Consider the following 23,032-nt stretch of genomic DNA (forward strand, 5'->3'; position numbering starts at 1 on the left):
GGACAAGTTGTTGTTACGTGTGTGCTTTCGTTTTATTTTATAGTTTTGTTGTCTACCTTTTCACTTCGTGGTCTCGTCTGGTTTTCAGTGACGTGTCGACTCGACATGAACGTGGAAAAATTGTTTACGGAGAAAAATCGGGGTTTAAAATAGTGCAAAAATTCCAGAAATATGAAACCACAATGAAGTAAAATATCACAGTGACAATTAAACAGGTAAGAACTTTTTTGAAATTTAAATTTACGAAAATCTAGTCATATACATAAATTTGGTGAAATATGCATGCAAAAAATATGTGCGTAGAACTCTACGCAAATAATGCGCAGTTTTTTTTTAATTGAGGGCAGCAATTGAATTTTTTAAAAACGAAATCGAAAGGAAACGATAGAAATTTTATTTTTCATTTTTTTAAAATTTTCTGACCACCTTAAATAAATTGCGTACCACACCTTTGTATGTAATCATTTTAATTAATTTAATTTAATATTTCCTAACGGCGTTAAACTTAAAGAAAAAACAAAAGAAAAAATTAATTCCTTAATTATGTCACGTGTTCGTTTCGATAGATTTAGATAGATGTATTATGCATGCATGTATACTCGAGTTGTGTCAGGTCACGTGGTCAATTGTGGTTAAAAATCGTACATATTTTTTAAACAGGGCAAATAATTATTTTTTTTAAGAAAATTAGACCTCTAGTTTTCAGTTTTTTAGTTGACGCGCATTTGAAAAACTTTTTGTTTGTAGTTTTTGGACATTTCAATCAATAGATATAATTTTCTTGTGGTGCGTGTTATGCACGTCGAAATTATTTGTATTAATCCCTGAAATTTTTTATCTAACTTAAAAATAGATACATACCTACATGAGCTTTGGCTTTTTCGAATGGAAAATTTGTTTTACGTGAAAAAACAAAAGTTTAAAATTTGGTTGTCATACTAAAATTTATAATATTTTCCATTGTTGGAAATCTGTCACAAAAAACTTTGTAAAAGTCTATTTAAAAAATTAGTCGCTTCTTTCAACACAATTTTATAACAAATTTTTTTAAATTTACAAAAAAATATACACTTAAACTAAAATGCATTCTTAGAAATATGTCATCAAAATTTATAAAAACATATCCCGTTAAAAGCACATCGTGCAGAATTTATTTATCAAATTTTCTGCAATCGTACCAATTACACACAGAATTAAATACATGTAATTTATCCATCTACATAGACACGAATGGATATTATATCAAATTCCATGAACACGAATCCCAAGTTCATCCTGTGGTTGATTTCCTGTCATTTTTGGTTAAACTGGATTCCAAACGCTACCCAAAATCGGATTCGTATGAGGAAAAGTCATATAAAAAATTTCAATGGGGAAGAAAATCCAATCCACCACCACCAACATGAGTACATTTACTTACTTATTTATCACTGCATAAAATGGATTGGATTGCATTTCTTTTGGGGGAGGCGCATAGATTTTTGATCCCCTTCAACGTGTTTATTATAGGAACTGGTTTTAGTTTAATGGGTAAAAATCTTATAAAAATGTGAACAAAATCAACAACAAAATTTCAAAAATAAAAAACAAATACTAAAAATATGTAATAAAAATCAACAAAATCTACATACCAATTTGAAGTGTAAAGAATAAGATTTTTGACCCTTTAAGCATGTTCACGTATTAAAAGATTTGGCCTAAATGTAATAAAAAGGTCAACAAAATCAATAAAATTTCAAAAATCTGAGAAAAAACACTAAAAACAATTTTAGAAAACCAACTAAAAATATAACAAAGTTACCCGCACTTAAGGACAATCTGTAAGTTGGGTAACTAAATTATATACAAAATATATGATTTTTTTAAATCGTCAAACTTAACCAAAAAAAATCGGAAGATCAATAACAATCAACAATCTTGACAAAACAAATTTAATTACTAAATCTGACAAAAATATATGAGGAAAAAATTATGAAATTTTTAAAAGGGTGAAGAATGTAGATTCTTATTTCGCTAAAAAAATCATCAAATCTTTTATATTGATGGAAAGCTAAAAATATTACATTTCTAGCTAAAAATATGTCAATTGTCAAAACTATTTATAATCCGTACCTCGGGTGGAATGGGACTACCCACTTTTGGCCAATTTTGTTTTATTGTTAAGCATCAAATGGAAACCACGATTCTGTTCAATTGTTTGTGAATAAATGGCAACTTCCTTTACAGGCGGAGAGCCCTGCACAATAAAACAAAGGGTGTCACTTTAATTTCGACCCTTTAATTTAAAGTACGAAAAAATTGACCTTCAAAATTTGACCTTAAAAACACATCAAATATATCTGGCCCCCAAATCACATCTTATGTGCAAGGCCCCCTTAAAAAAGATATTACATGCATAAATGACATTCCAATTTTTATCTGTGCAAATTGCAATGACGAATTTTTACTGGTGTGAAATCTTTTAAAAAACCGAATAAGTTGTTAAAACTTGAAGTTATTCGTGATTCTTTTTAACATTCCATTCTTGACGCTGTTTTGTGTTCACTTTGTCGTAAAAGAGCTAAACCACAGATAGAGTAGGCTAACCAGGCATGAAGAATTTGTAGAATAATAATATTTTACGATATGGGGAACCGAAATTGGAAACCGAACTGTCTTTGGTAAGAAAAAACAACGTTTTTTTTTCTTCGGTAAGACAGTTAGTACATATTTTGTTTATTTATTTATTTGCAATTGAGGGTGAAATTTTACTGTTGAAATTTGAGGAGCAGGTTTAAATGTCATATTTGTATTAATTCGATTGTTAGAGTTGTGCTTATGGACATACGATGACATTTATGACACAAGTAAAATTGTGAGAATTTATTTTGACGCCAAAATTTGCAGGAATTTATTTTTCATGTAAAAAATTCAGGCATTTATCATTCCAAAGCCAAAAACCCTGTATTGATTTATTTTATGCCCAAAATTTTGTGAATTTATATACTTTTTTGTTCTAAAAATTCATGATATTTATTTAATAATTCCATACGTTTATTTTGGTAATGCTCGAAATTCTGAGAATCTATTTTCATTCCCAAAATTCCTCTAATTTTCATGCCCCTGCTATTCTACGACGCTGCCAGGGATGCATGACATTCAAAGACATGAAACAGTGCAAGGAAGACAAGGTGCATTTAGGATTTTATTCATTCCATCCTTTATTTGACTGGGTTCAATTTTATGGACTTTTGTACTTTTGTACATACACCAAGAAAATTGCATAGAAGAAGATGCACTCCGCTCAAAGTTGAATAATAGCCAACCAGGGTTTGATAATCAAACGTTACGATTTAGGTGTGATTTTCACACAATGTGATTTCTTCACGAATTGTGATTTTGTGATTTATTATATTACTGACTGGGGAAAATTGTAACAAAATACATTTCTAGGACAAAACTAACTTGATAAGTATTTGGATTCAGACGAAATTCTGAGCACTTTTCTACGTAAGTTGATCCGATTAGGATAAAGTTGCAGTCTGCATGTAATTTGTATCTTAAAGATTTGTCAAAAAAATGGGTCTAGTCGCGTATGAAAATGCTGCGAATTTTGTGCTGAATCCGAATATCAAGCCAATTTTTAATCTAAAACATATACATATTTATTTATAAAAGTTGTTCCATTTTTCCCCATGATCGCAAAAATTAATATATTTCACAGAAATAACATAAAATCACATTGTGATTTTCCTCACCCTGTTGTGCAACAATGGAGTCAGATTTCGTGCTTCTTTCTGGTCCGTGTAAATAAAAATGCATGGAATAATCTCATCTGCCAAGTCATCATCCTCCTAAGTAAATACCAACCCGTTTTTACGGGGACCCTGCATAAAGCACGTGTCCTGAAGTTTAGGGGTTAAGCCAGGTCAATTATAAAGTGAAGGTCAAGGGTCAAAACTTCTGTAATAATTGAAATTCTTCACATGCTTCATGCAGAGGGTCTTGTTTTTGATGAATATTCGAACCAGGTTGTTGTCAGGTTAAAGAATTCCATTCAAGTTTTTTAGTTGGTTGGTGTTAAGAATTTTAAAATAAATTTCCATATCCGTTCTGTCAACATAACGGGATAAGGAGAGGTTTAAAATATATTTACACCTTTAAAAAAGTCGGAATTGTGTGCTTTACACGCCGTAATTAGTAATTTCAGAAATTTTGTAGTTTAAAAAACAAAAAGATTGTCGTATACTTCAACAAAAATTCATAAAAACAAATTCCAGTCAAATCCAGTCACTAAAATATGGTTTTTGTTGGAATTCGGAAATTAGTGAAGCAATTCACGCAGGCCTTGGAAACATTGTAAAATCCGTAAATTCTGTAAACTTTCAAAATTTTACAAATATTTCTAAAGAAAATTAGCTCACAAATTTGTAAGCATATTCAGAGATCAAGGACATCTTTTATTCTTGTAACCTTTGCAATTTCATACTTCATCATATTTTGACGGTATCGAAAAAAATAGAATTTTAAGAGTATAAAATTAAGTTATTTGAATTGAGTTTGGCCATAAAAATTTGAAAATAAATTGATTTTCTCTGAATTTAATCATTTTTATACAAGATTTGTAACATAATATATGATTTAAAAAAATTATTTTTGAGTGCTTTACACGACGCAACAATTAATTTCTAAAATTATTCATGGTGTATAAAATACTAGATTCATCATTTAGTGATTAGTGATTTCAAATATTATTTATAATAATTTATAAAACAATAGATTCGTTTTTGAAGGATTACAAATAGTGATTTACAAATATTTGAAAATTAGGATTTGAATATTATACATACAGTTTAGTTATTCTAATTGATTGTCCCTGAATTGAAGCTTTTGAGTGATTTTTTTAACTATATTTGTCACAGAATATATGATTTTAAAAAATATATTTTTTGCTTTAAACGTCGCAATTATTAATTTCTAAAATTCTTTTTAGCTTAAAAAATGGTAGATTCGACAGCCCCGCTACCTTCTTTAATTCACGATTTAAAAATATAGAAAAATGGGATTTTTTCATGAGATTTATCATGGGATCATATTTAAAATGGGATGTTGCATATTTAAGTTCGCCGAATTGATTTTGGACAAAAAATTTGAAAATCCATTGATTTTCTTTGAGTTAAAGGTTTTGAGTGAATTTTGTCACGATATTGGTAGCCAAACATACTTATATGTTGTTTTTCTTTAATTTATAGCGTGCTTCACACGACGCAATTATTATTTTTTTTAACTCTTTGTAGTATTTAAATTGATAGATCACTTGTTAGTTTTTGGCATTTTTGGTATAGTTTAGAAATATTGCAAAAAAAATTTTAAGAGTACGAAATTAGAATTGATTTTAGTCATGAAAATTTGGAAATCCACTTACTTTCTTCTGCACAGAAGTTTTTGAGTGATTTTTATACCATATTGGTAACAAAGTATGGTTGCAACTTTTGTGCTTTATAGGAATTTCTAAAATTCTTTATACCTTTTTAAAGGGTAGGTTTGCTGCTTCATTCTTCGATAATTAAAATACTTTTACACCTATAGAAGTCGAGATTTTTGCCTTTACTTACACGCCGGAATTATAAATTTCGGAATTTTGTATAGTTTTTAAACAAACAGATTATTTAACTCGTCAGCCAAAATTCATAAAAAACTCCACTCAATTCCACTTATTAAATTTGTGTTTTTGTTAGACTTTAGAAATTAGTGATATGCAATCAGGCAGCGCAACTAGCGTATCACAAACTCCTCCCTGGATCCATTTATCTTTTTAGGGACACTCAAGAACGGATCCAAAATGTGAACATGTGCGATCGACTTGAAATTCAAAACTTAAGGGTTTACTGGCCTTAAAAATTTATTTAGACTATATTTTCATCGCCATGACCTCTTTTTCGACACCATATGACCTGACTGGGTAAAATTGGGTGATCGACTTGAAATTCAAAATTTAAGGGTTTCGTGACCTTAAAAATTTATTTCTATTTTATTTTCATCTCAATGACCTTTTTTCGACACCATATGACCTGATCGGCCAAAATTCATCATCAGTCGATCACCCAATTTTGGCCAATCAGATCATATGGTGTCGAAATAAAGGTCATGGCGATGAAAATAAAATAGAAATAAATTTTTAAGGTCACCAAACCCTTAAATATTGAGTTTCAAGTCGATCACGCAATTTTACCCAGTCAGGTCATATGGTGTCGAAATAAAGGTCATGTGATATCGTATTTAGTCTTCCGAAATTTTCCAGTCTTTTACAAAGTCAACAACTTATACCAATTTTGTTGCCCTTATTTTGTTATATTGCTGTGCGTACGTAATTTTCATTGAGTAAGAGTCATCGAATTTCGTAATCTATAATTGATTAATGATTAAACTTATGATCAATATATCCCAAGGCCTAAATTTTTATAAAATTTTGTAAAAGTTCGAGACTTTGCAGAATTTACGGAGTTTACACTGCGTGAATAATTATAAGCCTAAAATTTTGTATAAAATACATATGTTAAACGAAAGTTTGGACGAAATATGTATGTAATCAATTTCAAAGTATCGCCGTGAAAGTATGGAAATTTAAATTTTCGAACAAGAACAAATTCGAATCTGAACAGTAAATTTTAGAAAATGTTCATACTAGCCTTTAAAGATAACATTATAACCAAACAGTGGTTTAATTATTCTCAATTTGTCATATCAATATATGACCATCAAGAAGGCATATTTGTATTAAACAATTGATCACGGCCCACGGTGAGGCAAATGGTCCCTAATGCATATTATTTGTTGGGATATTTACCGAAAACTATAAATTCTGGGATGAACACTAATGCACCACATTATTTTAGTACACGATGATAACAGCTTGTTTTCCCCTTTTAAGCAAGCCTCACCTAAGCTTTTTTTAAGAATTAATTTATTTTTTATTTTTTTTAAATGATGTTTAAATGATGGGACTGGCAAACGTACCATTTTTATCGCTATAACAAATTTCAAAAATTTATAATTGGGTCGTGTTAAATTTTTTTTAAGTCATATTTTATTGCAAACATGGTAGAAAAATTCTTAAACAAACTTTAATTCAGAGAAAATCAAATGATTTTAAAATTTTAATGTCCAAAATCAGCAAACCTATCATTCAATAAGTTATAAATAAATTTTCGAAATTACTCGTTGCGTCGTGTAAAGCACTCAAAAAATTAAGCAAATCATACATTTGATGACAAATACTGTATAAAAATCAATCAAAAATTTCAATTAAAAAAGTAAATCGGATATCAAATATATAATATTAAATAAGATCCCAGTTTTTAGATATTTGTAGATACTTCATGAATTATATAATCCGTATGTCAATCGAACTGATTTTGGACATAAAAAGCATAAAACCACGTGCTGCTTCATTCTTCGATAATTTATACTCCACAAATACCGAAAAAATGGGAGTCGAAGACAGCGAAATTATTCTATCCGAGCTGGTTTTGGACATAAAAATTTAAAACTCAATGGATTTTCTCTGAATTAAAGTTTCTGAGTGATTTTTATCCCATATTTGTAACAGATAAGTATGTGATTTTAATTTATTGTGTGCTTTACACAGCGCAATTAGTAATTTATAATATTCTTTGCAACTTTTAAAACGATAGATAGAAACAAGAGAAAAATTTGATATTATGAAAGGTTGATTTTTAGGTTTTAGGCCTTTTAAGATGGCCTTATAGATTTGTCAAGATGTCTGTCTGTCCGTCCGTCTGTAGGCACGATAACTCTCTTAAACACATTATATCGACCTGAAATTTTGCACACTTCATCTTCGGGTCAAAAGTAAGGATGAGTTCGGAGATGGGCATGATTGGCCAAGTAGTTGGCCAGTGGGGGGTCTTTGCCACCCAAATGCGTTGCCATTAACTACCAAGATGGTATTATTGCCATCTTAAAAGGCCCCGCAAAGTTGCTTGGAGTAGGTTTTAATAAGTATTTTTAAACTAGATATCTTTCGTACACAATTTTTGCATTTTATTGCAATTACATTACACAATTTCATAAATTTTGCGTATCGTTGTCAAATTTTTCTTGTCAATTTGATTCTATACAAATTTCATCCTATTTCGTTACCAATCGGTCCTTATTATTTGTGCACAGTCGTAGAATTTTATTTGCTATAAAATAAAATAGGTTCATAAGAAAGTAATTATTAGCTCGTTTCAAGCCATGTCCAGTCCAGTAAAAAAGATAATGATGGGTTAATCTCTTCTTAAAGATGATTGCATCTCATGGTTGATTTTCATTTGCGATTTAATTGTCCTCCTAGCAAATGAACTACTGCCCAATATGCTAATTCACAACCTGGAATGTTGATCTCATCTATGCAAATTCAATTTTGGCACATGTGTTCATATCTGTATTTTCTTATTTTTTGCAGTAATGGGCGTATTCATGACGAGTTCGCATTTTCGCATCGCAACACAATTTGTTCGCAATTTTGTAAATGCTAGGCTTGGAGATGTACAAGTTCGCAAATGAATTTTTAAAACAATTTTTTTGCGAACTTGCGAACTGTGGGGGTATTCATTACGAGTTCACATTGCAACATATTATTTCTAAAGTCCGAACTAAATACCAGCCTTGGACATGTGTAAGTTCGCAAGTTGAATTTCAGGCTAAATCTTTTTGCAAACTTACGAATTTGTTTTTTTTTGCTAACTTAACTAACGTTGCGAACTCGGAGTGAATACCCCCAATTAAAATTTCTTTTTCTATTTCTTGGAAATTTTCAAATCTTGAACTTCAACCAGCCAGATTTTATTCCTGCACTGAATAAATTATGTACAGTCTTGTGTAATTAATTTTTTGCAACAACCCTTCAAAGCTGAGAGGAGAGAGAAACATGGCACATATTTTCATAATTTGCAAAACCATTCAAATTTAATATTTTTTGTGGTTATTTGACTTAATTTTTCATCATATTGAGCGTACTCACGTCAACCTTCGCATATCTCGCATATCTCGCAAATTGAGCATAGCAACATAACCTGCGAAGTTTTGCGAGATATGCGAGATTTCGCAAAAAATTTGCTGGAAAACCATGGGATTTTTTTTTCGCAAATTTACCCAGCAATTGAGCATGTCCTTATTTCGCAAATATATTTCGCAAAATAATTCTGCAAGAGAAATTACAGAAATCCATGGAAACAATACCAAAATAGGTGGTTTTCTGTAGATTTGCGAAATAAGAGAGTTTTGCGAAGTCATATTTTGCGAATCCCCTCACGACAGAAATATTTTGATCTTCGCAAATTTTCTAAATGAGTTGCGATGCGAAATAAGAAGTTGTCGTGAGTACGCCCATTGTGTTCCTCAATTATATCAGAACTAGTGCATAAGCCCGTCAATCGACGTGCAAAATAAGCCCGTCGATAAGCCCGTTAACATTAGTGAAGTTAGCCTCTACTATTCTCTCTGCAGAGTGGAGAGAGAAAAGGAGAGGCTAACTTCTCAACTAAGCCACCGACACAGCAGCGATACACTCGCCTGCTTTATATAGTTTAGATTTCGAAATTGCAGATAAATAGCTAAGGAAGAACCATAGATATAGATTAGAGTAGATTCGGCTACTTTTGAAAAAAGCGTCTCGGCATGGAGGAGAATTTGGGGATAATTTGGGGATAATTTGGGGATAACGCATGGTTGCACGGTAGCGCATGGAATGCTTAGCACGCTTGCACATCATTAAAAAATTATTATTTGACACCTGTTATTTTTATTTTGGCGTTTAAATCATACTAAATTGAATAATTTAAAAGCCAAAACAAAAATAAGTGGTATCAAATAATAAAATACGGAGTTTAACAAGCTTGGTTTGTAGACACAGGCAGAGTTTAGTCCCACCTCAAAAACATTGCCGAGTTTTTAACATTGACTATATGGAAGAAGCCTGATCTATTCTACTCTATATCTATGGGAAGAACCTGGTCAATATTACTCAAGGTTAAATAACTAAAAAATATATGATTATGGAGTTTTAACTTTACAAATCACGAAAAAATATATTTCCTTAAATTCGCAAATATAATGTAATTTTGTAACGACAAATTTTATGTGATACTACCAAAACGTTGGTAACAATATGTTTTGCTCATTTTACACTCATTTCAATAAATTTTTGAGGATATTTACCAACATAAGTGAAACCAAACGTATATTTTATCCTTTGAAGTTTTATTTGCTTTAAATCACATTCAAAAGATTTTGCAAGTTAAGATTGCAATTTTGTGCAAATTTCGAAGCCAAATAGTTTAATTATAAAATACTTATGCTGATACCATATAAAAGATACCTTGCTGTTCGTAGTGCTTATATTAATTTAAAATTTTCAAATCATTTTTATAAAATTTTGGTAAAAAAAATGAAGCAAAAAGGCACATTTTTACCAATTTTTATAGTTCATAAATCAGTAATTTACTGCGTGAATTGCCTCTCTATAAATTTCAGAAATTCAAAATGCATGCGATTTGTTAACTTGTTCAATTAATTGCTTATTATATTTATTAAATGTCAGCTTCATATTATTTCTACACTGAAATTTTACTTTATTTCAATTTTAATTTTTTACAAATGAAACTATTTTTTTTATAAATTGAAATCCTCAGACTTATAATTTTATTCGAAAATTATAACTTAATTTATTCGTAATTTGAAGAACTCTAAATAAATAAATGAAACCAGTAATTTTCATCGACTTCACTTTATTAGCCAATTTTCAGAAATTTATTTCCCATCTTATTTTTTTGAACATCAAATTATACATATCTTTGCTCTAATCTTATCCTATATTTTGAACGAGTGAAGTAAAAACGAATCTAATTTGCTCATCTATAATTTAAAGTTGGCGAACAATGCGAAATTTTTCCGTAAAAAAGTGCACTATGAAATTGAAAGGATTTTCATTTTCAATTAAGCCTCACTTTTTGCTACTGAACTTGAATGTGGTCCAAATTATTTGCATCGCAATTGGCGACAGGATTTTCAATGTCACTCATTTTATGAGCGCATGAAAATTTATGTGGCATCATTATCCAATCCAGTGCGGATCATAAAAACCTCCCACCTCGTCGTAAAACGAGGACGGTAAATATTTCGCAAATAATCCTATTGTTTTCTGCCCTACGGAGTGGAACGAGTCTGGGCTGGGTGGAGTGGAGTTGGTGACAAATTGCGATGGAATGCAAATATGTATGGACGACTTTAAGGAAGGGTTTGGTAAAAATTGGTAACGAAAGAACGAAACAAGGCAAAATTGGTAGCAAAAGAGTACAAAATTGGTAACGAAACAAGGCAAATCTGGTAACAAAGGAATACAAAATTTTGTAATAATAGAGTACAAAATTGGTAACAAAAGAGTACAAAAGTTGGTAATAATAGAGTACAAAATTGGTAACAAAAGAGTACAAAAGTCGGTAATAATAGAGTACAAAATTGGTAACAAAACAAGACAAATCTGGTAACAAAAGAGTACAAAAGTCTGTAATAATAGAGTACAAAAGTTGGTAACAAAAGAGTACAAAAATTGGTAACAAAACAAGACAAATCTGGTAACAAAGCAATACAAAATTTTGTAATAAAATATGACAAAATTATAACAAAGCTTGGAAACAAAGCATAGAAAACTGGTGTTAAATCATTATTGACTGGATGTATGGGTCCACCGGCACTGATAATAACAGGCATTACCGCTTAGTAATGTTGTGGTTATGAAAAATTTACCACTCGTATAAACAAATGGTAGGTAGTTACGAAATCAATACCCGTACATGTGACTCGACCAGATTTTTAACAGTGTTTCAAAAAAGACAAAACGGGTACCAAAACCTGACCGAAATTGGTAAAAACTTGGTAAAAAATTGTTAACACCACATTGCCAAAAATTATATAACCCTTGTAAAATTGCTGCGAGTTGCCATTTTTCTGTAAAATATTACCACACAATTTCGTACCGAATTATTAACAATAAAATTGTGAAATGTGTAATTTTCGATTTGGAGTTAATTATGTACACTTGCGAGTCTATTTTGCATAATTTACGTGTAGATGGCTGCATTTTAATAAATTACATTTATCTATTTAGAAAATCAGATTCGTGGATCTTCGTGTGTTAATTTTCTCTTTGAATTGAACAATTAATACGAAAATGACGTGTTTTTTATCGGTAACCATTTGTGTACGAGTGGTAAACGCGATTTGTCACTAATTTCATAATCCCAGTTGTTACCAATGAATCATATTTTTATTTTTTTTTGCAATAAAGTCGTCAATATTTGCACGTTTGCTAATAAAACCGTGTAATAAATGTGCATAAAATCATCTTCGCAGTTTTTTCGCGACATAATTATCAAATTTTTTGTTAAGCTGGTTCCAAATTGGGAAAACTCCCAAAATCAGATTTTCTGCTTTTTTACCCCCGTTTTTATCGTCATGTCCAAAGTTGTACACTAATTGCGTTTCAGTTTCACACTGTTGCGCAATTAAGAGTATTTTCCTAGCATTGTAATCGTTTTACATATTTAGATTTTAAATGTGTCTAAAATTGAAAATTTTCGCACTTTTTTCGCACATAAAATCTGATAATAATGATAATAATGATAATAATGATTTCAGACTACAATTATTGTAGTCTGAAAATAGTGTGAGATGATAGAATTTAATAATGGCAAAATATTTACGTCGTTTTATTTATTTTAAAAGATTTTTACATTGTTAAGTAAAGTTGTGTCAGGTACTAAAACTACGTTATTTTATTAAGTTTTTTAAAATTCTGGAAATTTATAGAAATTATGTTTCCAAAAATTTGTTATCCTGTGTCGTGACCGCAGCTTTTAAAATTAAAATTCACCTGATATTTAATATATTTAAATATTTATATTTATAATTTTTCCAATTTTATTTATTTGACTAGTTTTTACGTCTATTTTATTATTCAAGAGATTTTAAGCACCAGTTATGACAGATAAGGATGATCTCTTTTGGAAGTGTAGTTCAAAAATTGACCGAAATAAACTAAATGATTCTAAATCCTGGTAAAAAAACTATAGAAAAACGAACATCATTTTCAGTCAGCCCAAAATTTAGCAGTTTTCAAAATTGGAAGATTTACAAAAGCTGCTGCTTTTTATCACCAATTTTCTTACTTTTATTATTATCCAAAAATTTCTGATCTATTTGTAAATCCGTTTTTGCTTACTGTTGTTCAAGCATTTTTTATTATTTTGTAATCGTTTTACATACGCGAATAATAATTACATGTTTTACATAATTACGCAAATATTCTCACTTTTCCCCTTACTTTGAAGTGTCATTTATTTCCTGGAAAGTTTTACAACAAGACAGACAAAAAAGAGAATATTTGTTAATTAATTATGAAGACATCCCAATTTAATTATTACAAAATTACGCAGTCTTGGCGTCAATTCAAATTTTTTCCTGATTTTGAAAATAAAATGTCATATTTAGATGATATACCTAATTTTTGAAGTTGCAAAAATTATGTAGTTTGTGTCGTGACTTGGAAAGTTTTAAAATTAAAATTTTGTCATTTTTTTTTAAATAATTGGTCTTTAATTAATTAAAATATATTAATAACTTTTCGCAATTTTACTTATTTGGCTACTTTTATCTAGAAACAGGCATCATTTAGGCCAAAATTTATACTGATTTCCCACATTTTACATATAGAATTCACAATTCAATGTCATGAACATGTGAACTTTGACGCATTATTTTTCCACAAATTTGCATTAAGCTCACTTTCAGCATGAAGTTGCAAGTTTTCCATGAAAATCTCGTGTTACAAAATAGTCCACACAGCACATCCTCCTCTCTTTTTAAACCTAAATCTTACTTACTTATAAGGTTACCAACCTTATTTAGATATTTGCGTATAAATTTTGCTAAACATATTCGTGCAAAAAAATCCCCACAATTCATTAACAATAAAGCAATGAAACGCTGCTGAAGGATTATTTAACCAACTTATCACACACTTATCATCATTATAAATCTTTTCAAGATAAGGCTGACTGAGGATGAGTTGCTCTAAAAAAGGGAAACGTTTCCAGATTTGACTCATTATTTATTTATGAAAATGAAATAAATCACGTCAAAGTCAGGCCTAAAAATGTACGTATCGTGAGAAGATTAACTCATAATTTCAGAAAAACAAGGTAAAAACCTCTCCTGGTTCACATAGGTCGCATGCATGCAGAAATTATGCAAATCCAACAACAATTCTTGTCCCATGTGTCAACCAACTGTTACAGGACTTGGCCCATTTTAGGAATGTGTTTATTTTTCCGTGACACATTTTTTTGCACATCCTGACTACCACGAGACCACCATTTTTGGGAAGAAGGAAGTAGGATTTGCAAATTTGTGATAAAATTACAAAATAAAATTATATATAGTTCTAAAGGAAATCACAAAAGTGAAATAACAAAAGTGCAAATTTGTTTGCAAATTTGCAAAAAATATAGTTCGACTGTTTAATACGTAAACCTTGCAATATTTGTAACCTGACAGATTACAGATTGGGTATTAAAATGAAAATGAAACCCACTTTTTTATTTAGCATATACGGCCAAAGTTTTTGGATCCACCTAAATAATTCATAACAAACTTAACTAATTTTTCAAAAAACTTGCCTTCGGTGTCAAACTTGTAAAATTTACAAATTTTATAAATAATAATTTTCCAAGTAATTTTCAGATTTTGCTTAAAAATTGTTTTTAGAAATTCAATTTTCTTCAATCGTTAAATTGTGCAATTTAAAAAAGAATGAACCAATTTAGTACAAACGTACCTAGCTAGCTTCGGACCTAACCAAGCTTAATGGTGAGCTAAACATTTAGGAAATTTAGAGTCGGATTTTAACAAAGCAAAACTCAACTTAATTTTCAACCTGTGCGAAATGATGCTTAATTTATAACGTATATTTGGTTTTGAAAACATCACTGCGAAATAAGCAAGTCCCACACACACAAAAAGAACGATAAATTGCTAAATTTAAAATAAGTTTCACACAATTTTCGGAATTTTGTGCATCCTTTTTCAGAAATAAATTTTGTCGAAAACTGTGCTAACCTTGTTTTTATAAAGACATTTATTTATTTAGGTTATAAATTAAGCATCATTTCGCACAGGTTGAAATTGAACTTGGGTTTTGTTTTGCTTACTTTAAATCCGATTCTGAATTTTCTAAATGTCTAATATGTTATTAAAACGAGTTAGGTACCGCTTCCGAGTTAAACAAGTTTGTAATAAATAAATTAGTTCATTTTTTTAATATATATTTTGCATAATTTTGCATAATTTTTTTAGACAAATATTTCTATACAGAGTTCACCCTGCAGTACAGAAAGTCAAACTTAAAAAAATATGCAAAAATTCTCAAAATTCCGAAGATTCGTATGCAATTTATTTTCAATTTTCCCCCACACATTTCATTTACAATACTTCTTGTTAACTTGATTGGACAAAATTTCATCATTATTATTTTTGTAACTGTTAACTTTTAACTGTGTTCGTGACTAGACATAAATTCTATATTTGCGTTATCAACGTTAGCAACGGACTCGTAAAGAGACAGATGAAATGAATTCGTAGAATGAGATCAATCTAATCGTGTACGAACACACTGCATGGAAAAGTTGGAAGTTGGACAATTCTAGGAAATTTCTATGGACAGATTCACCTCAAAATTGGCAAACTTTGAGAAAAAGTTGTATAAAACAGGAATTATTTATATTAAAAAACAAAGTTGACAAAAATATAAAATTTAAATTTGTGTCAAAAAGTTTACAAAATTCTTATCCCTATAATTCGTGAAGTTTTCCAATTTTCAAAATAATTTCTAATTTCGCAGGGAAGAAAGTCATATCATATCTAATTTTGTAACGTAGTCTAAATTCATTTCCAGAATAAAAAAGAACTATGATGTCACACTTAGGTAAAAAAAAACTTGACAAACTTAGCTATGAAAATGAGCCTGAAACCATTTCGCAAAATTATTCACATTTGCAATCCGTGCTGGAAAAAATGACATGCCTACTCCCAAAAGTTTAGTCTGCTGATGGATTTTATTAAATAAAATATTGAATAAAATGGGACTCGATTAAAACACTAAACAACCATTAAACTTTTGCTGGGCAGATATTTGCTCAATTTTGAACATGCAACTTATCGCAATTTTATTATTTGCGAACTCTCATCCTCATCCATTCCATGATAAATAAATACGATTCCAATCCTCACTTAATTTGGTCATCCAGTAACAATAAATCAGTAAATGTGGACGGATGGAGCATGATTTATAATAATAATGCAGTCCACACTAACTAACTATAGTTAGTTAACTATTATAAGTTATAACTATCCAATACATACGTGCTTTGCCATGCATTTTATTTTGGCACTACATATTCGCCATTATGAGTATGTGACATTTGCAATGCAAATATTGAATCATCACACTTTTTTATTCGCGAATAAATACATACGCGAATTGAATTCCATTCGAGTCCGTCATACATGTTGTTCTCGATATGAAATGAAATCGTATCATTCTCGTTTTTTTGAAATCTAGTGAGTTAATTGCGAAGTTAGTTAAAATTGTGGACGTGTGAGAGATTTCATGGTAAAATAATTTCGTAATTTAGAAAATAAAATTTCAAAATTGTGTAACTTTGATGCCGAATAATAAATAAAATATAATTTAGCAGCGAGTTAAATTTATAGGTTGGCCATTTCGTTGTCTGAATTTAATTGAAATTTAAAGTTTACATTTATCAGCAGGTTTTTGGGACAATTTTCATATTTAATAATAATGACTTTAGTTAACTAACTAACTATTCTGCGTCATTAAATAATGAGTCATTATTATTAAGTATAGTTCGTTTTAGTTTAGTTAGTACTATGTGAGCGACTAATTATTATTATCCACAGCTGATAAATACTAGTGCTATTAACTAAACTAAATATTGTATTGTGTCATTTATTTTGAATCGACGACTGACTAAACAAAGTAGTTAATTAACTTTAAATTCGTCATCTTGTTTTGTTGGTTAGTTAAAGTTAATTTTTACTTGTTCCCATAATTAAGTATGCCATCAGTTAATAAATAATTAAGTTTTGTTTTCATAAAGTTGGAAATTATTTGTGATACATATTTATATTTTTCTTTGTTATTCAGGTGTCAGCAAGTTCAAAATTCAAGAAATGACATCATACTCGTCACTTTACCAAACTACAAGTGAAGTTAATTAAATACTAAAATTAGTTAAAATTTTAACGACAACCGGAAGTTACAAAGGTCACAAATTTCCTCAAAACCACAAGAGATGACCACGACCACACACACACACGCCAAACTATCGTCACACATCGTCATAAAAACAATAACAACGAGGACAATACCTCCAGGAATTTAAATATTAGTTAATTAAACAATACTTTAATTAAGTGGATGACGTCAATTGCCAATTATAATTACGATGACGGATTCCAAAATGACATCAATTTTCGCTACATTCCGTCGCCCCAAGAAGAAGGATTCTCTCTCGGGTGGTGGGGACAGCTTGGGACAGAAACCTTCGTCCGTGTTCTCTTCGACGCCTAATCTCCTAAAAATCGACCAGAATCGGATCCACCCCAAGAACAAGGTGCTAGTCGACAATAATTCGTCGTCATCGTCGAAATCTTCTGCGACGGGATGGGGTGGATTTGATCATCGGAGGGCGAGCTTGTCGAAGGCGACGACAATGGAATCCATAACAATGGGGCCTACGCCACCACCACCACCGCCGCCGCCTTCCGTGGGGATGTCGACAAGCCTTAAAAAATCAGCGGGGGGCGGGTCGATGCGACGTTTCATGTCAATGGCAAATATCCTGGGGTCGTTGAAAAGGTCAAAGTCGATACGAAGATTGGGTTGGGAATCTACTTCGGTAAGGTTTTTGGCGATTAAATATTGCGAATTTAATTGGCGAATAATCTCTCCTTTTGAAGACTGAGCTGTTTTACGCCAAATTTTCAGTAAAATGACGCTATTGCGAATTTAAAGCATTTTTATTCCAAAATTGCACCAAAATGGCGATATCATGAATTTATATTAGCGAATAATCCCCCCTTTTGAATTCAGAGCCTTCTTACACCAAAATTACACTAAAATTGAAATTGCGAATTTATATTAGCTAATCATCTCCCCTTTTTGTATTCACAGAACGTTGCCTCATCACTACCCGTGTCGAAAGATTCATCGCCAGGCCCACATGTCGCAAAATCTGCAGAATTTCTAGACCAAGACGACTCCTCGTCGATATCATCATCTTCCCGTCGTCTGCACGCGAATAAACCTTGGTTGGCGAAATCGTCGCCGAACACGGAGCCTGGCGTGGCCAGTAGTAGTGAATCCTCCTCGGAAAATTCTTCCCTGCAAGACGCCACCTCAATCCGGGCAAGTTCGGAACGATATTCTGAATTCGGGAGCGATTTTGAGGACGAGGTGACCCCAAAAGATCCCGCAGACCTTGAAAGAAAGAAAAATATTTTGATTGGGACGAAGAAATTTAATATGGAGGCGAAAAAAGGGATTGCGTTTTTAGTGGAGAAAGGAATTCTGGAGTATACGGCGGATGATGTTGCTCGGGTAAGAGAAGATAATATGACTTATCTTAATTTTATATACATAATCTGAATTTCTGGAAAGAAAGCTTGCAAGTTTGTTTCAGAAATTAGGGTGAATTTTGTAAAATTGTTAAGTTGCGAAAATGCAAATTTAAAAAATACTTTTTGCCAATTTTCAACGCTAGTTTTTAAAAATTATAAAATGTGACGATCGAGTAATTACAAAAACTGTTTCATAATTACCTGTCCTAAATTTGCAATTTAACTTTTTTTTTCAATGCGAATTGTTAGGATTATGTATTTTTATAAGTTACGGAGGGTGATGTTGCTCGGGGGAGAGAAGATAATGTCTTATCTGAACACAACTAGAAGTTCTGGAGAGAAATTTTACAAGTTTGTTTCAGAAATTAATAAGATTAGTCGAATCATGAAAACTTTGACAGAAATGCAAATTCTTCCTGTGGATATTTTCAACACCAGTTTTTAAAAATTATTAAATGTGACGATTTCAAGTACAAAGAAGGTCCACTGGGATTGATGGCGTTAATTATTTTTTGCACTTTTGAGATTTAATTTGCAAAATTGCTCATTTAAATATTAACCAAACTTTTTTTGCGAACCTTTAACTCCATTTTTTTTAAATTACACCATTTGTGCGGTATAACGAACAAAAAGATGTGGTTTAATTCTTGACTTAATTTTAAATTTGCACGTTTAAAATTTGCAAATTCGATTATTAAAATATTTCTTTCTCATTTTCACAGTTCATCAAGCACGGTTACGGCTTGAGCAAGGCGTCCATCGGAACTTATCTCGGGGAGCGGATCGACTTCAACGAAGCCGTTTTAAAAGCCTTCGTCGATTTGCACGACTTCAAAGATCTCATCCTCGTCCAAGCCTTACGCCAATTTCTCTGGGCGTTTCGTCTTCCGGGAGAGTCGCAAAAAATTAGCAGGATGCTCGACGCCTTTGCGGAACGATATTGTCGCAATAATCCCGACCTTTTCTCAGCCGATACCTGCTCCGTCCTTTGCTACTCAATTATCATGCTCAACACGGAACTTCACAATCCGAACGTAAAGGTAAAAAATGAACAAGAAAAAACATTTGCATATTTTCGAAATGAAATATATAAATTATACTCCAAGTTTTTTCCCCTCAATTTATCCTACGAATTTGTGTATATCTATGAAATTTTTCAAAATTTGTACTCTCAGATTAATTATAAACGACGTTGAACCCTGCCAAACCAATTCTAACTTCAAATCCGTTTTTTAAATGTTGACATTAACACTAATTTGCGATTTCTGTACATTTACTTATAAACTCATTTTACAACTTATTTTTAAAAATCTTAATATTTGTAAATTTTGTGAAATATTTGGACTTTGATTTTCCCTAATTTTGTCAAAACATTTTATATTAACTGATATTTGTTGACATTAATCAACTTGACTTGACATTTGTAAATTTCCGGATTTTACAAAGTCATCCAAGTGAACTATATGAATTTTGTTTGCTAAAGTGACCTGTAAATTTTTGTGAAAACTTATGTAATTTGTATTTCTTCACAGGACAAAGTGAGTCTGGAACAGTTTATCCGACGTAACCGAGGGATTGAAGGGGGCGAAGGGTTCACTCACCAGTTTATGACATCACTTTACAATTCCATCCTCTCCGAACCCTTCCGTTTCCCCGAAGAGGACGGAAACGACCTCATGCTCACCTTCTTCAATCCAGACTATGAAGGTACATAAATAAGCAGTGATTTCTGGGATGAAATGTGGCAAATAATTTCCTAAATCTGCAAAAAAAACTTGTAGCTTGACATAGAAATAAGTTTCCGGTATATTTCGTACAATATACATATCAATTTTTTCAATATTTCCGAGATTATAGACGAAAAATTTCTATTACAAAAACTTCGAATACTCAATTTAAAATATGGCCAAATTTGGCCAAGAAATGTCAAATTTGTTCGCAATGTAAATGTTTTGGCGTTTTTTATGTTTTAGAAATATTAGCTTTTTTCATAAAACTTTATTGATTATTTAACTTAACAGGCTGGCTATATAAATTTGGGGGTCGTCCTAAATCTTGGAAACGTTTGTGGTTCATCCTGTCGAACAATTGCCTCTACTACTTCAAGTTCACCACGGACAAGACGCCGTTGGGGATCATCCCCCTGGAAAACATTCTCGTTCAGGTCCCCCCAGAAAAGCCGACCAGCAAGCAGAAGGCCTTCGTCCTCTACAAAGACTCACCCGACCCCTCGATCGTTGACCTTATCAAAACCTGCAAAACATTACCGGGCGGGCAAACCGTTCCCAGACTTTACAAGTAAGTTTGCAAATAAATAAAAATTTGCAAAATATACAAATTTTAGGGAGAAGAAATTCAGCTGAAGTGCTTATTAATTCGCAACATTTTTTTACCCAGGCAAATTTCAATGCAAATTCGGGAATCTCTTTTTGTAAATTTATATGTAACTTCAGTTTTCTATTTTTTTACGGTGAATTAAACTTTGCACTTTTCACTCATTTTATCAACACTGGCAAAACATAACTTTGCCAACTTCTGATTCCGAATTTGAATTTAATTGCAAAACGTATTTGCAAGTTATCGTTTGTTTAGATGCAATACAATTTTGTAATTGTAATTTTATATTATCATCCTTAAAAAATATTACAAGGTCTGTTACTCAAAAATTTCTACTTTTCCTCCCCACAGTTCCATCCAACTCGGCACACCCGACCGGAAGGAGCGTGAACACTGGGTCCGTGCCATTAACGCTAACCATTCCATGTCACGATTCTACTCGGACCTCGCCCGCAAAAAGAACCAAGCCAAGAACCCTTCTTCTTCCACCCTGAACGTCCGCAAGTCACAAATCGGCGCCCCCTCCAGCACCTTCACTACCGCCGACGACCTACCTCCTCTCCCACCCGAAGTGCTCCTCGACCCGAACAAAGATCCCAACAATTTCTTCGCGGCGAAAAACCTCAGCGCAATTTCCCTCGTGAATCCTGAACCTCTCGAGCACTACCCCACCGCCACCGATGACCCAAGAACCCGATCAAGATCGGAAGGTCGTCTCTACAACGGAAGACGGAAAGGATCCCTCGAACGCGGTCCGTCCTCCGCACTCTCGGTGGAAATGAGGTCCCGATCAAATTCCAAATCCCCCCTGTTTCGCGATAAGAACCGTCACGGAGTGAAGGTCGACGATTCGATGGAGTCACAATTTTACGTCCCTAGTCAACACGTCACGACCACAGAACCAGTCCCACTCAGAAGGGAGCAGATATCTGCCACACCCAACCCCACAATTCCCCCTCCCGCCATTTACGACAAGTACAAAAAACTTTCCATGATTAACGAACTATGCGCGAGATCTGGCAGCATTTCGTCGTCGTCGTCGTCATCGTCCGATGATTACTTCCACGCGAAGAGAAAGACGTCACTTGTCGTGGTCACGGATCCCCCAGCGTCGTCGATCACGCCCACGAGTGATACTCCTAGTCCGATAATCCTCTCGATACCGAGACCCTCGTCGTCATCGTCTTCTAGTGACGACAGTGACTCGAGTGGTGGTGGTGGTGACGATGGCGATGATGACGCCCACACTGAATTTGAGTACCGCGTCCTCACCAGCGATCAAGACGACGGTGGTGGTGGTGGCGGAAATCTGTCCTCGTCGAGAACAAATCTTTTGTCGACAAGTCAAGATTTTTTGTTGGACGATCCTCCCAACCAAATTCAGATTATTGACTGTAGCAAGGCTCACGTTAGGACGAAGTCGGTGGATTTAATGTGCATTGATGATGAGGACGACGAGGTCACGAAAGGTGCTGACGATGACACTAATTTTTACGAGAATCCTAATCCTCAAATATATTTCCAAAATAGTATTTACGAGTCAAACGTATAGGGAAAAAATGATGTGATAACTAGTTATCAAATGTGATACCGTAATTTCTTAGGATAAGGGTAAAGTCAGTCGCCAAACCGGAATTCAAAATGATAATAATTAATGACGCCAACTCAGACAAACTGCCTCAAATTTTAGACCCGCACGAAATAACGATTTAGCATGATTGATAGAATTTTATATTTATCTAGTAATTTATTTTATCGTGATAATTTAGATATTTGAATTTAAATAAGGAGAAAATAAAGCTTGTTGTATGTAAATAATATTTTAAAGAAAAGAAGTTGTTTCATACAAAAACTGAAATACAAAATTCCACAAATTATCATAATACAATTTTTTTAATAAATGAAAAGAAACCATGATATCAAAAATTATAGAAAAATGAAAAATGAGTGAATT

At 32.2% G+C, this 23,032-nt stretch overlaps 1 protein-coding gene across 3 annotated transcripts; it reads left to right on the plus strand.

Moving 5' to 3' along the window:
- Positions 1–23,004, plus strand: LOC110858689. Of its 3 annotated transcripts, none has more exons than XM_022107540.2 (7): positions 1–215; positions 17,267–18,020; positions 18,296–18,721; positions 19,464–19,781; positions 20,274–20,448; positions 20,763–21,039; positions 21,430–23,004. In XM_022107540.2, the coding sequence occupies exons 2-7, from the start codon at positions 17,568–17,570 to the stop codon at positions 22,628–22,630; spliced, it is 2,850 nt and encodes a 949-aa protein (XP_021963232.1). In that variant the 5' UTR covers positions 1–215; positions 17,267–17,567; the 3' UTR covers positions 22,631–23,004. The 3 variants fall into 3 exon arrangements, with proteins under 3 accessions (XP_021963232.1, XP_035714777.1, XP_021963231.1); XM_035858884.1 differs by lacking the exon at positions 1–215 and adding an exon at positions 16,564–16,711; XM_022107539.2 differs by lacking the exon at positions 1–215 and adding an exon at positions 16,785–17,137.
- The last annotated feature ends 28 nt before the right edge of the window (positions 23,005–23,032 follow it).

This window comes from Folsomia candida, unplaced genomic scaffold (genome assembly GCF_002217175.1).
Source record: "Folsomia candida strain VU population unplaced genomic scaffold, ASM221717v1 Fcan01_Sc022, whole genome shotgun sequence".
Taxonomy (NCBI): domain Eukaryota; kingdom Metazoa; phylum Arthropoda; class Collembola; order Entomobryomorpha; family Isotomidae; genus Folsomia; species Folsomia candida.

Excerpts from the sequence above, each read along its gene's own strand:
- LOC110858689 (XM_022107540.2), top strand. The coding sequence starts at position 17,568 with ATGACGGATTCCAAAATGACATCAATTTTCGCTACATTCCGTCGCCCC. Across the intron at positions 19,782-20,273 it reads TTCACAATCCGAACGTAAAG|GACAAAGTGAGTCTGGAACA; the intron begins GTAAAAAATGAA and ends ATTTCTTCACAG. Across the intron at positions 20,449-20,762 it reads CTTCAATCCAGACTATGAAG|GCTGGCTATATAAATTTGGG; the intron begins GTACATAAATAA and ends TTAACTTAACAG.